This window comes from Macaca nemestrina, chromosome 16 (genome assembly GCF_043159975.1).
Source record: "Macaca nemestrina isolate mMacNem1 chromosome 16, mMacNem.hap1, whole genome shotgun sequence".
Lineage (NCBI taxonomy): Eukaryota > Metazoa > Chordata > Mammalia > Primates > Cercopithecidae > Macaca > Macaca nemestrina.
In genome coordinates this window covers 104,085,793-104,100,178 of record NC_092140.1, presented here as the reverse complement: position 1 = coordinate 104,100,178, position 14,386 = coordinate 104,085,793, and the positions used below count along the sequence as shown (strand labels likewise).

General features: G+C 42.8%; 1 protein-coding gene across 1 annotated transcript in view; it reads left to right on the top strand.

The window, feature by feature from the left end:
* The first annotated feature begins 271 nt into the window (after positions 1 to 271).
* LOC105490276 (transmembrane phosphoinositide 3-phosphatase and tensin homolog 2) overlaps positions 272 to 14,386 on the top strand; it is a 93,267-nt gene continuing 79,152 nt past the window's right edge. The window contains 7 exon segments of the mRNA XM_071081565.1: positions 272 to 353; positions 1,750 to 1,806; positions 6,855 to 6,908; positions 9,291 to 9,344; positions 10,569 to 10,622; positions 13,011 to 13,064; positions 14,289 to 14,342. Coding sequence (XP_070937666.1) covers positions 1,754 to 1,806; positions 6,855 to 6,908; positions 9,291 to 9,344; positions 10,569 to 10,622; positions 13,011 to 13,064; positions 14,289 to 14,342 — 323 coding nt within the window. The 5' untranslated portion in view covers positions 272 to 353; positions 1,750 to 1,753.

Here is a 14,386-nt window from a genome sequence, read left to right as displayed (position 1 = left end):
TTGTCATTCCTTTCCCCTCCCGGGGACCTTACAGAGTCCCCTTATCCTCAGGGTACTGGGGGACAACCAGTGGGTATAGGGCCAAATAGCAATAACCTTGTTACTTGCCAGGAATTGGGTAAAGATTTGATTTAATGAGCTTGATTTTGGGAACTAAAAAATGAAAAAAGGAAAAGCCATCATTCTGAAAGGCAACAGGAGAGAAAACTGCTAACAGGGTCTTGATTGAATTTCTCCTTCTTAGAGAATGTTGTACCGAAGACACAAGACCTGAGACTTGTGTTATTCTAGCAGCTGAACTGACCCCAGCGTCCTCTGAGCGGCCGTGGCGCCGGAAGCACTCTGGCCTACAGGTAAGCAGGTCCGGGGCTTACAGGGAGAGGCTCCCAGAAACCCAGCTCTGCCTTGGGTTGCCCTGGTCCACGTCCAAAGATCTGCCTGGGCCACGTCTCTGGAGCACAAGGTGGTAGACTGAGAGCTTTGATATTTCTACTCCTACTGCAGATGAGCTGGTATAACCCCAAAGCTATGGAATTTGCTGCTGTCTGTGACCCAGCAAATGGAAATAGAAATAGAAAAATAATTAGATAGAAAAACAATAGAAATAGAAAACATTTAAAAAATAAAACAAACCTCATTCTATGCCTGGTAATGTCCTTAAAAATACGACATTTTAGGCAGTGTAATAATATGCATATACTGGTCACTTTAATCTTTCCTACAGGAGGGGCTGGTTGCCCTAACGGTGAATGCTCTGTTCAAGGAACAGAGCTGGTGTTCAGCTCGGGAAGCCACTCCACAGAGATGGCCACCAAAAGGGCTTCAGCGGTCCCATCTCGATTAACACCTGAAACTTTGCTAGTGAAACCTCAGCACACTCTTAGAGAATCCTAGTTTTTATCAGCAGCAAAAAAATGTGTGCGATCAGTTTCTTAAACTTATTTAAACATTTGAAAAGTTAGAAAATTGTGGCAAAGAGCATTAATTCTTGAGTCTGGGGAGTGTATTACTTTGATGAGAATGTTTGTGTATTTGAAGCTAAAGTATGTATCAGTTTATATTGCCACATACTGACTTTTATGGCATAATATATGGTATAGAGAGCAGGTTGTCTAAAAACCAATATTTGCAATATGCTGAACATTCAGCGTGGTTTTATGAAGCCGACAGAGTGGAGTGTATTTTGCATGTGTCGTAACTTGCAGATGAGGAAATAAAGTTGTAGAGAGATTAAATTAGCCAAGCCAGGGGTTTCGGTGCTAGGAAGTCTTGATTTTGTAAAATATAGCCATATAACTTAAAAAAAAATGAATCCAGACAAATAGAAAACAAAATCGTTCTAAACATATAATCTACTTTAAGTTCACAAAATGTCTTAAACATAATTTAGGCTGTGCTTGACTTAACCTACTTGTTTATTTCCTACCAAGGATGAGCAGGAACTAGCCATTGATATCGAAACATTCATTATTCTTACATTTTTTTTCTTTTTTTTGTGTCCTGTCTCTCTCTCTCTCTCTCTCTCTCTCTCTCTCTCTCTCTCACATACACACACACACACACACACACACACACACATGCACTCTCTCAGAAGTACTAGTACTGTACCCTGAAATTGTTTCTTTAGTTCTTGTCAAAATTCCTCTGATTTTATTTTTCATGTCCTGAAATACTGTCGAGATTAACATCCTGATTGCCTTCCAGAATATCTGACTTTATTTTTTGTATGTGCTTTTTACTCTTTGGTAGAGTTATGGATTCATTAACAGATCCTACTGTATGCTCTGACAGCTATGACCACAATGGGTGAGTTGACTGATCTAAGTGGTGAAAAATATGGGGAGCATCAATGGCAATAACAGCTTTCTATAAGAGACTTTAAGCATCTTTGGGTAACATTGTTTTTGAACCAGAGTGGAAAAAATAAGATCCGGTCAGAAGAGGGACACTTGGTACTCAAAGATTCTTTGTGACCCTTAGTCATTAGTAGCCAAAACCCTTAGGAAACTATCAGAATGCCTGTGTATGAGACTCTCTCCAGAGCAATGCAAGAGAGGAGAGAATCCTCCTTGGAGAAAGAAGGTGGTAGCATTGGACAGGCAGCAGAGGAGCCCTCAGCAGAAAGAAAGGAGCTAAGAGACCCTATATCTGTCCCTCACCCTTCAGAGCTGGTACCCCAAACTCAAAGCCATCATCACATTGGATGGAGCCCCTGCCTCAGGTTTAGTCCCTTGATCCTATTTGAGGGGAAGCAAAGATATCTGCAACTCACGAAGAGCATGAAGGTGGTGGAGGGACTTGAGAATTAGGAAATCAAAATGGGCAAGAACAACATGTGCCTACAAATGGAACATGCATTTGAAGCAAATTTAAGTTAAATTTGCTGTCACACACGAAGACCAGGTTCAGTAAGAAAGAATTGTATTTAAATCTTGATTCATTAAACTTTTTTGAGAGTCCTAAACAATTTTTATTACCAACACATAAAGACCTCTTTCTAGAGAAAAATGAAGTACCAGGTACCAAAGAACAGATTTACATGAGAATTTTTAGAGACAACACATTGTGTTTTGTAGCGCAATCATAGCCAATTTGAACCAAAAAAAAAGTAGTGTATGAATTTACGTTGTTTCTTGCTACTTACCTTTCAATCCTTTGCACTGATCCCAGTGAATTGACATCAGAAATCTGTGCTGGAGCCAACATTGAAAGGTGATGTCATAATATATATTGGAGATGGGAAGAATTCAGGTTTGTGAAATTCAGTCTCAGAATTATTCATGGGAAAATAGTTTTCCGGACACTGATTCTAAAATTCTTTCTAAAAAGTTAGGTCTTAAGTAAGGTAACAAATGTTAAATATAGAGTTTCTTGGACACTGTTTCTAAAGTACTGGTAGTTTCAGCTTCTGTATGTAACATCCTTTTCTTTTTGGGTCTAGTCGGATACAAGATAAATAGATCACAAGAAGTCTGTTTCTTCTTCCTAAGTTGACTAGTTGCCAAAACTTTTAGACACCCGTTGGATTGCCTGTGTATGAGACTCTGCCAGGTTGGGCTATATCAGTTTCTAGGGCTGCTTTAACAAAGTATCACAAACCAAGTGGCTTAAACAAAAATTAATCAGCTCATAGTCCTAGAGGCTAGAAATCTGAAATCGAGGTTGTCAGTAGGTTTGGCTTTTTATGAGGGCTGTAAAGAAGAATCTGTTTGATACCCTCTTTGCTAGCTTTTGCTGGTTGCTGGCAATCTTTGGCATTCCTTCGCAGGTAGACTCATGTCTGGAGTAAATGTAGCTATTTGACCAAAAGTGTAAGTCCAAATTATATTTGTATCTGAATAATATGCTTTTATAATTCCTCAGCCCACAGCCAACTGAGTTGACAGTAGTAACCTATGATAGAGCCACCCATGACATGTGAGTTAAAAAAACAAATATTTATATACATGTAAGTGTATATATACATATATACACATAAATACATACTTCTATCAACATACACGCATGCATACACATACACACACAGAAACAAAACAATGAAAGAGAAGTTGGTATTTGTAAAATTCACTGTCAGGCATATCCTTGGAAATACAGAGTATCTTTGACACTATGTCTAAATCTTCTCACTGTAGGATCTATAGATAACTTTCTATTTTTTTTTTCAGACCAAATTGGATGAAAGAGGAAGAAGTCATGAAAGGGATGCTTCTTCCTTTTAGTATATTTGTCACTCTAAGTTATTAGTATTCAATCCCTTAGGAATCTTTGAAGTTTCCTATTTATGAGACTCTACTACTGCTAGAGTGGGCCAAAGGGAGAGAGAATCCTGTTTGGAGCAATGGGGAGGTAACAGGTGACAGGGAGCAGTGAAGCACTCATCAAAAAGAACAGAGCTCATGAAACCTTAATGGGCTCCTCACCCTCTAGAGTTCTACCACCGTGTGAGGCTGGTGCCCCAAACCAAACCCAAACCCACAATATTTTGTAGGGAGTTCCTGACTCAGGCCTACAGCTACATGGTCATATCTTCTGGGCAGGAAAGACAGCCATGATGGGTGAAAGTAAGGAAGTGACAGAGGGACTTAGGAATCAAAAATTTAGGTGGGGTAAGAGGCATGTTTCCTTACAGGCTGCAGTTACATTAGAAATAAATGCCACTGGCGAGGCATGGTCGCTCATATCTGTAATCCCAGCACATTGGGAGGCCAAGACAGCTAGATCAGTTGAGGCCAGGAGTTTGAGACCAGCCTGACCAACGTGGCAAAACCCTGTGTCTATTAAAAATACAAAAATTAGACAGGCATGGTGGTGCATGCCTGTAATCCCATCTACTCGGGAGGCTGAGGCAGAAGAATTGCTTGAACCTGGGAGGCAGAGGTTGCAGTGAGCCAAGATCACACCACACTCCAGCCTCTGTGAGAGTGAGACTCTGCCAAAAAAAAAAAAAAAAGATACATCTAGTTCGAATTAGTGAATACACATGAATATTTAAATATCAACCAGATAGTACATTATAGAGTAACTGTAGCTGTTTGATCCAAAAAGTAAGTTTAGAATTACATGTGTGTCCAACTATCTACTTTTATATTCCTTTAGCCTGCATACAGATGAATCGACATCAATAACCTATGATACAACCACCAATGAACTGTGAATTATAAATTATATATACACAAATATGTAAAGAACTATATATGTAAAGAAATACACATGCATACTTCTGTCTCTAGACACACAAACACAGGGAGAGAGAGAAACAGGGAGAGAGAGAGAGAAAAGAGAGAGAGAAACAACAGAGAAAGATGAAGATTATGTGCTTTACTCTCAGGATCATCCAAGGCCATACAGAATGTCTTTTACACTGTTTATAAATCTCACTATAGGCCCTGCAGGTCCCTCATCCAACTTTTTGATTAAATTGGATAAAAAGGAACAGGTCAAAAAAGGGAAACTTCTTGTTATTGTCTTGTCACCCTCAGTAGCAGGCACATACTTGGGAAAGTCAGATTTCCTGTATATGAGACATACTAGAGTGGCCAAGGGAAGAAAATCCTATGCAGAGCAATGAGCAAGTAGCAGTGGGCAGGGAGCAGTGGGCAGGGAGCAGTGGAGCCGTGAGGGGAAAACAGCAGAGCTAATGGCCTGGCAGGGTTCCTCACACCCAGAGCTCTACCACCATGTGAGGCTAACAATACAAGCCCACACCCGTCACCACATTGTACGGAGCAGTTTCCTGACCCTGTGTGAGAGCAGAGAAGACACCTGTGATGGTGAAAACAGGGCACTGATGAAGGGATTTTAGTATGAGGAGATGAGATGAGGTAAAAGGAATTTGTATGTAGAACCTGCAGCTGAATTTGAATTAAAGTAAACCCCCAAATGCTTCCTTTGTGCTTCATTCAATTGTAGCAACTAAACATCACTTGTGAGTAATTCATACCTGAAAGTGAAGTCTAGGATGTCTAATTGGTGTTGGACTATATATACATATATATGTAAATTCTATAGCACTGCCAAGTCTAAATTCAAATCAAGGCCGGGCACGGTGGCTCAAGCCTGTAATCCCAGCACTTTTGGGAGGCCGAGACGGGCGGATCACGAGGTCAGGAGATCGAGACTATCCTGGCTAATACGGTGAAACCGTCTCTACTAAAAAATACAAAAAAACTAGCCGGGCGAGGTGGCAGGCGCCTGTAGTCCCAGCTGCTCAGGAGGCTGAGGCAGGAGAATGGCATAAACCCAGGAGGCGGAGCTTGCAGTGAGCTGAGATCTGGCCACTGCACTCTAGCCTGGGCGACAGAGCGAGACTCCATCTCAAAAAAAAAAAAAAAAAAAAAATTCAAATCAGTATCCTGGAATGGAGCTATCGGTGAACTGTGAGACAGAAATCAATCAATATAGATATAAGGATATATGAGCATAGGAGGAAACAATTATATACCATTTACATATACCTATATGCATTCATATTAAATCAAGGCATGCACCCACAGGTACTGCAGAGAAATATACAGGTTGAGATTAGGGAAGGTTCAAGGGCATTAACTGAAAAACAAAAAACTGTTACACGTGTCTACGTGATCTCACTATAGGAAATGAAGGTGCGTTTATGGCTTCTTGAGTGAATTTAGATAAAAGATGACCACATAATAAGAAGAATGATTTTTCTTACTAGTCTGTTTGATACTCTGAGTAACAATCAAAAATAATTTTCAGACTGCCTGTATGTGAGACCTTATTACAATGGCTGAGGACAGCAGAGAATCCTCTTTGGAAACAGAAAAGGATAGCGGGGGACAGAGAGTAGTGAAGACCTCCAGAGAAGAGAAAAAAGCTAACAACCCTAGAAATGCTTTTGATCCTGCAGAACTCTGCCACAATACAGGGTGATACTCCAGACTCCAAACACCATCATATTGGATTGTGTCCTTGACTCAGAACTGCAGTTACTTTACCCTACTTGTGGACCGAGAGAGACGATCAAGTAAAGGATTAATGGAGGGCCTTCGAGGCAGTACATTTAGTGGAATAAGAGGGCTGACAACCTCCACACAAAAGTTTAGTTTGAAATAACTGCCACCACACAGGATGTCAGGCACTGGGACTGAGGACATAACAAAGAGGTTTATTTAAATCTGGAAGCATTATGATTTTCCCTAGCCTAAGGTGTTGATTGCCATCGTATAAATCCTCCTTTCTAATAAAAAATGACATTTCAGAACCAAATAGTGCTATACATATGAATAGTCAGAATTTAACTGGTTTATGTGCAGAGTAATGAAAGCGAGTTTTACCGGAAGAGTGAATTTGGAATTGTGTCTCCTGTCTGACTGTGCTCTTTTATCATCCTCCAGTCCACCCACAAATGAATTATCAGGCACGAACCTGGAGGCACATATCAATGAAAGGTGAGTTATGCACACATGTGTCTTTATTTATCTAATTATAACTGAGCGTAGACGTTTTCACAGGCACGTAAACAAATATATCCATCCATCCATCCATGCGTCCATCCATACACACTTCTCTCAACACACATCCAATAAGAACCCATGCACACAATGGAAACACACAACAAGGAGACAGATGGACAGACACTTGTGGAGTTTATTCTGAGAAGCCTGCATGGCCACAGAGAGTGGTTTTTCACAGGGTTTCGAATTCTTCTCGTCATAGCCTTTGTAGGTAACATTGCATCCTTTTCTAATGGAGTCATATAGAAAGGAGCAGGTCACAGGAGAGCTGCTGCTTCCTGTTCGTGTATTTGTCACCCTTAGTTCCTAGTAAGCAGCTTCTTAAAGGACTCAGATTTCCTGAGTGTGAGAGCCTGTGAGATTGACAGAAGGGAGGAGAAAATCCTATTTGTAACATGGAGGAGATGGCAGGTGACAAGGAGCAGTGAAGCCCTTGGCAGAAAAGAATGGAGCGAACGGAACATGGACTTGTCCCTCACACTCCAGAGCTCTGTCAGCACATGAGTTTGGTGCTAAAACACAAACAGAAGCACAGCACCTCATTGGATGCAGCCCTTCCTGAGGCCCACAGCTACTCGCCTGTGTCTCCTGGACAGGAAAGACTAGCATGATGGGTGAAAGGAAAGAGGTGATGGAGAGATCCAGGAAGTGGGCCATAGATGGGATTAGAGGGAGGAATGCCTACACAGTGGAGTTGAATTCAAAAGAAATTCACCCACAAAAGTCTGTCGTGCATTGGCCAGCTCCAGTGGTAGAGAGTTTTGGTGAACTCTTGAGTCAGTGAGTCTTAGATAGGTGTAAAGTATGTGCTGCAATCGTATAAAGTATGATGTGTAGGGTAAATGTCATGGCAGATTCCAAAGAACCAAATACACACATGACTTCTATAAAGGGTAAGGCAGTTTAGAGGTTGAAAAGTACTTGGAAGGTTGGGCGCGGTGGCTCACGCCTGTAATCCTAGCACTTTGGGAGGCCAGGGCGGGTGGATAACAAGATCCGTAGTTTAAGGTCAGCCTGGCCAAGGTGGTGATACCCTGTCTCTACTAAAAATACAAAATTAGCCAGGCGTGGTGGTGGGCGCCAGTAGTCCCTGCTACTTAGGAGGCTGAGGCAGGAGAATTGCTTGAACCTGGGAGGCAGAGGTTGCAGTGAGCTGAGATCGTGGCACTACACTCCAGCGCGGGTGTGACAGAGTGAGATTCCATCTCGAAAAACAAACAGCAACAACAACAACAAAGAAAAACCAAACAAACAAGAAGAAAAAACAAAAGCAACTGGAACTATTTTCAACTGAAGACGTTACGTCTAAGAAGTTACATGTTGTCTTACTATGTACATTTTAAGTTCTTTGGCACTGTCCTGTGTGTGAATTGAGAGTATCTTCTAGTAGGCTGCCCAGTACAACATGTGATATAAAGGAATACAGTTATACATGTATCTATGCCTATAGAAACACATACATACATGTGTTCATACACAGAAGAGAGATTGAGTTGGGCTGTTGACTGTCACAAGCATCCATGGGAACAAGGAGTTCCCTGGAAATATTTCTAGAGTCCTCTCAGAATGAGCTTTGTATGGAATATTCTTTTGTTTTGTGGATGGAGGTAGGAAAACGGGGAGGAACTCATAGAGGGAGACTCTTTATGTTAGTGTTTGTCACATTTCCTTTCTGTGAGAATGAGACTGTACTAGTAGCGTGGACCAAGGGAGAAGCGAATCCTGCTTGGAGCCAGAAGGAGATAGGAGTGGACAAAGATCACAGAAATGCCAGCCAAAGAAGAGAACAGAGCTAATAACCCTGGAATTATTTCACACCCTCCAGAGCTCTGCCATTATGTGAGGCTGACTGCCTTGTCCCATACCCACCCTCACATGGGATGGAGCCCTTGCTTGAGGCCTGCGGCTACTTGGCCAAACCCTTGGTCAGGAAAGACAACTAGGATGGGTGGAAAGTGAGGAGGTGATTGGAGGTCATAGAGAATCAGGAACTCAGATGCGATTATAAGAAGGGGGACTTACAAACTGAATTTGAACTGGAATTAAATGCTCTCCAGAAATGCTGTTACACATTGAGGTGTAGCTGCCCTTATTCTGGATACATTGCTATGTTCACAGGCTAAGATACTCACTGGTGGCATGTAAAACCTCATTTCTAATAAACAGCAAATGCCATCCCAGGTCAATTTAGTGATGTACATACATGTGAATAATTACAGTGTAACTGGGGAATAGTGTATAGACTAACCGTAGCTGTTTGTTGCAAAATATTAGGATAACGCCTTGTGTCTGACTCTGACCTTATTTGTCCTTTAGTCCCGATCCGGAGGCCCTGGCGGAAGTCATCATTGAGAGAAGCCCCAGTGACAGGTGAGTTATTAAAGTTGTACACATGGCCAGGTGCAGTGATTCGCACCTGTAATCTGAGCACTGGGAGGCCGAGGCAGGCAGATACCCTGAGGTCAGGAGTTCAAGACCAGGCTGGCAAACATGGTAAAACCCCGTCTCTACTAAAAGTACAACAACTAGACCGGTGTGGTGGCAGGTGCCTCTAATCCCAGCTACTCGGGAGGCTGAGGCAGGAGAATCACTTGAACGTGGGGAGGTGCAGGGTGCAGTGAGCTGAGACCATGCCACTGCATTCCACCCTGGGCAGCAGGAGTGAAACTTTGTCACAAACACACACACACACACACACACAAACACACAAAAAAACAGTGACAGAGAAAGGGACTGAGATTAGTGGGATTCACTCTCAGAAGTGTTCACAATAACACAGTGTGTCTCTGAAACAGTTTCTTGATCATCTCACTATATCACGTATAGATAACTTGCACATTTTTACAGTTGTTTAGAAAAAAAGAAACAGACTATGGAGAGAGGCTCTGTGTCTGTTACTGTCTTTTCACCATTCGTTAGTTAGCAGTGAAATGCCTTGGAAACTCTGATTTTCTGTGTATGAGACATAGCAGAGTGGGCCGAGGGAAGAGAGAATCCTGTTTGGAGCGAGGAGGAGGTAGGAGTGCTCAGGGAACGGCAAAGCCCTCAGCAGGAAGCAACAGAGCTAAGAGCCTTGGAGGTGTTCTCCACCCTCCAGAACTCTGTCACCACGGAGGCTGGAGCTCCAAACCTCAAATCACCATCCTATTGGTTTGTGCTTCTGTGTCAGACCTGTAGTTACTTGACTTTTTTTGGGGCTGGGGAGCCACCCATTCTGGGTGAAAGTAAAGAGGTTATGGAGGGCCTTTGAAACAGGACGTTCAATGAAATAAGAGGACTGACAACCTCCACCCAAAAGTTTAGTTTGAAATAACTGCCAAACAAAGGCTCTCACGCATTGGGACTGAGGTCATAATAAAGAGGTTTATTTAAATCTGGAAGCATCACTATTTTCACCCCAGTCTAAGATGTCATTGCCATCATATAAATCCTCCTTTTAATAAAAAAATGGCATTTCAGAACCAAATAGCGCTATACACGTGAATAGTAAGAACTTAACTGGTTCATGTGCAGAGTAATGAAAGCGAGTTTTTCCAGAAAAGTGAAATTGGAATTGTGTCTCCTGTCTGACTGTGCTCTTTTATCATCCTCTAGTGCACCCACAAATGAATTATCAGGCACGAACCTGGAGGCACGTATCAATGAAAGGTGAGTTATATACACGTGCGTCTTTATTTATCTAATTATAACTGACTGTAGACGTTTTCACACACACTGGCACGTAAACAAATATATCCATCCATCCATCCATGCGTCCATGCATACACACTTCTCTCAACACACATCCACTAACAACCCATGCACACAATGGAAACACACAACAAGGAGACAGATGGACGGACACTTGTGGAGTTTATTCTGAGAAGCCTGCATGGCCACAGAGAGTGGTTTTTCACAGGGTTTCGAATTCTTCTCGTCATAGCCTTTGTAGGTAACATTGCATCCTTTTCTAATGGAGTCATATAGAAAGGAGCAGGTCACAGGAGAGCTGCTGCTTCCTGTTCGTGTATTTGTCACCCTTAGTTCCTAGTAAGCAGCTTCTTAAAGGACTCAGATTTCCTGAGTGTGAGAGCCTGTGAGATTGACAGAAGGGAGGAGAAAATCCTATTTGTAACATGGAGGAGATGGCAGGTGACAAGGAGCAGTGAAGCCCTTGGCAGAAAAGAATGGAGCGAACGGAACATGGACTTGTCCCTCACACTCCAGAGCTCTGTCAGCACATGAGTTTGGTGCTAAAACACAAACAGAAGCACAGCACCTCATTGGATGCAGCCCTTCCTGAGGCCCACAGCTACTCGCCTGTGTCTCCTGGACAGGAAAGACTAGCATGATGGGTGAAAGGAAAGAGGTGATGGAGAGATCCAGGAAGTGGGCCATAGATGGGATTAGAGGGAGGAATGCCTACACAGTGGAGTTGAATTCAAAAGAAATTCACCCACAAAAGTCTGTCGTGCATTGGCCAGCTCCAGTGGTAGAGAGTTTTGGTGAACTCTTGAGTCAGTGAGTCTTAGATAGGTGTAAAGTATGTGCTGCAATCGTATAAAGTATGATGTGTAGGGTAAATGTCATGGCAGATTCCAAAGAACCAAATACACACATGACTTCTATAAAGGGTAAGGCAGTTTAGAGGTTGAAAAGTACTTGGAAGGTTGGGCGCGGTGGCTCACGCCTGTAATCCTAGCACTTTGGGAGGCCAGGGCGGGTGGATAACAAGATCCGTAGTTTAAGGTCAGCCTGGCCAAGGTGGTGATACCCTGTCTCTACTAAAAATACAAAATTAGCCAGGCGTGGTGGTGGGCGCCAGTAGTCCCTGCTACTTAGGAGGCTGAGGCAGGAGAATTGCTTGAACCTGGGAGGCAGAGGTTGCAGTGAGCTGAGATCGTGGCACTACACTCCAGCGCGGGTGTGACAGAGTGAGATTCCATCTCGAAAAACAAACAGCAACAACAACAACAAAGAAAAACCAAACAAACAAGAAGAAAAAACAAAAGCAACTGGAACTATTTTCAACTGAAGACGTTACGTCTAAGAAGTTACATGTTGTCTTACTATGTACATTTTAAGTTCTTTGGCACTGTCCTGTGTGTGAATTGAGAGTATCTTCTAGTAGGCTGCCCAGTACAACATGTGATATAAAGGAATACAGTTATACATGTATCTATGCCTATAGAAACACATACATACATGTGTTCATACACAGAAGAGAGATTGAGTTGGGCTGTTGACTGTCACAAGCATCCATGGGAACAAGGAGTTCCCTGGAAATATTTCTAGAGTCCTCTCAGAATGAGCTTTGTATGGAATATTCTTTTGTTTTGTGGATGGAGGTAGGAAAACGGGGAGGAACTCATAGAGGGAGACTCTTTATGTTAGTGTTTGTCACATTTCCTTTCTGTGAGAATGAGACTGTACTAGTAGCGTGGACCAAGGGAGAAGCGAATCCTGCTTGGAGCCAGAAGGAGATAGGAGTGGACAAAGATCACAGAAATGCCAGCCAAAGAAGAGAACAGAGCTAATAACCCTGGAATTATTTCACACCCTCCAGAGCTCTGCCATTATGTGAGGCTGACTGCCTTGTCCCATACCCACCCTCACATGGGATGGAGCCCTTGCTTGAGGCCTGCGGCTACTTGGCCAAACCCTTGGTCAGGAAAGACAACTAGGATGGGTGGAAAGTGAGGAGGTGATTGGAGGTCATAGAGAATCAGGAACTCAGATGCGATTATAAGAAGGGGGACTTACAAACTGAATTTGAACTGGAATTAAATGCTCTCCAGAAATGCTGTTACACATTGAGGTGTAGCTGCCCTTATTCTGGATACATTGCTATGTTCACAGGCTAAGATACTCACTGGTGGCATGTAAAACCTCATTTCTAATAAACAGCAAATGCCATCCCAGGTCAATTTAGTGATGTACATACATGTGAATAATTACAGTGTAACTGGGGAATAGTGTATAGACTAACCGTAGCTGTTTGTTGCAAAATATTAGGATAACGCCTTGTGTCTGACTCTGACCTTATTTGTCCTTTAGTCCCGATCCGGAGGCCCTGGCGGAAGTCATCATTGAGAGAAGCCCCAGTGACAGGTGAGTTATTAAAGTTGTACACATGGCCAGGTGCAGTGATTCGCACCTGTAATCTGAGCACTGGGAGGCCGAGGCAGGCAGATACCCTGAGGTCAGGAGTTCAAGACCAGGCTGGCAAACATGGTAAAACCCCGTCTCTACTAAAAGTACAACAACTAGACCGGTGTGGTGGCAGGTGCCTCTAATCCCAGCTACTCGGGAGGCTGAGGCAGGAGAATCACTTGAACGTGGGGAGGTGCAGGGTGCAGTGAGCTGAGACCATGCCACTGCATTCCACCCTGGGCAGCAGGAGTGAAACTTTGTCACAAACACACACACACACACACACACAAACACACAAAAAAACAGTGACAGAGAAAGGGACTGAGATTAGTGGGATTCACTCTCAGAAGTGTTCACAATAACACAGTGTGTCTCTGAAACAGTTTCTTGATCATCTCACTATATCACGTATAGATAACTTGCACATTTTTACAGTTGTTTAGAAAAAAAGAAACAGACTATGGAGAGAGGCTCTGTGTCTGTTACTGTCTTTTCACCATTCGTTAGTTAGCAGTGAAATGCCTTGGAAACTCTGATTTTCTGTGTATGAGACATAGCAGAGTGGGCCGAGGGAAGAGAGAATCCTGTTTGGAGCGAGGAGGAGGTAGGAGTGCTCAGGGAACGGCAAAGCCCTCAGCAGGAAGCAACAGAGCTAAGAGCCTTGGAGGTGTTCTCCACCCTCCAGAACTCTGTCACCACGGAGGCTGGAGCTCCAAACCTCAAATCACCATCCTATTGGTTTGTGCTTCTGTGTCAGACCTGTAGTTACTTGACTTTTTTTGGGGCTGGGGAGCCACCCATTCTGGGTGAAAGTAAAGAGGTTATGGAGGGCCTTTGAAACAGGACGTTCAATGAAATAAGAGGACTGACAACCTCCACCCAAAAGTTTAGTTTGAAATAACTGCCAAACAAAGGCTCTCACGCATTGGGACTGAGGTCATAATAAAGAGGTTTATTTAAATCTGGAAGCATCACTATTTTCACCCCAGTCTAAGATGTCATTGCCATCATATAAATCCTCCTTTTAATAAAAAAATGGCATTTCAGAACCAAATAGCGCTATACACGTGAATAGTAAGAACTTAACTGGTTCATGTGCAGAGTAATGAAAGCGAGTTTTTCCAGAAAAGTGAAATTGGAATTGTGTCTCCTGTCTGACTGTGCTCTTTTATCATCCTCTAGTGCACCCACAAATGAATTATCAGGCACGAACCTGGAGGCACGTATCAATGAAAGGTGAGTTATATACACGTGCGTCTTTATTTATCTAATTATAACTG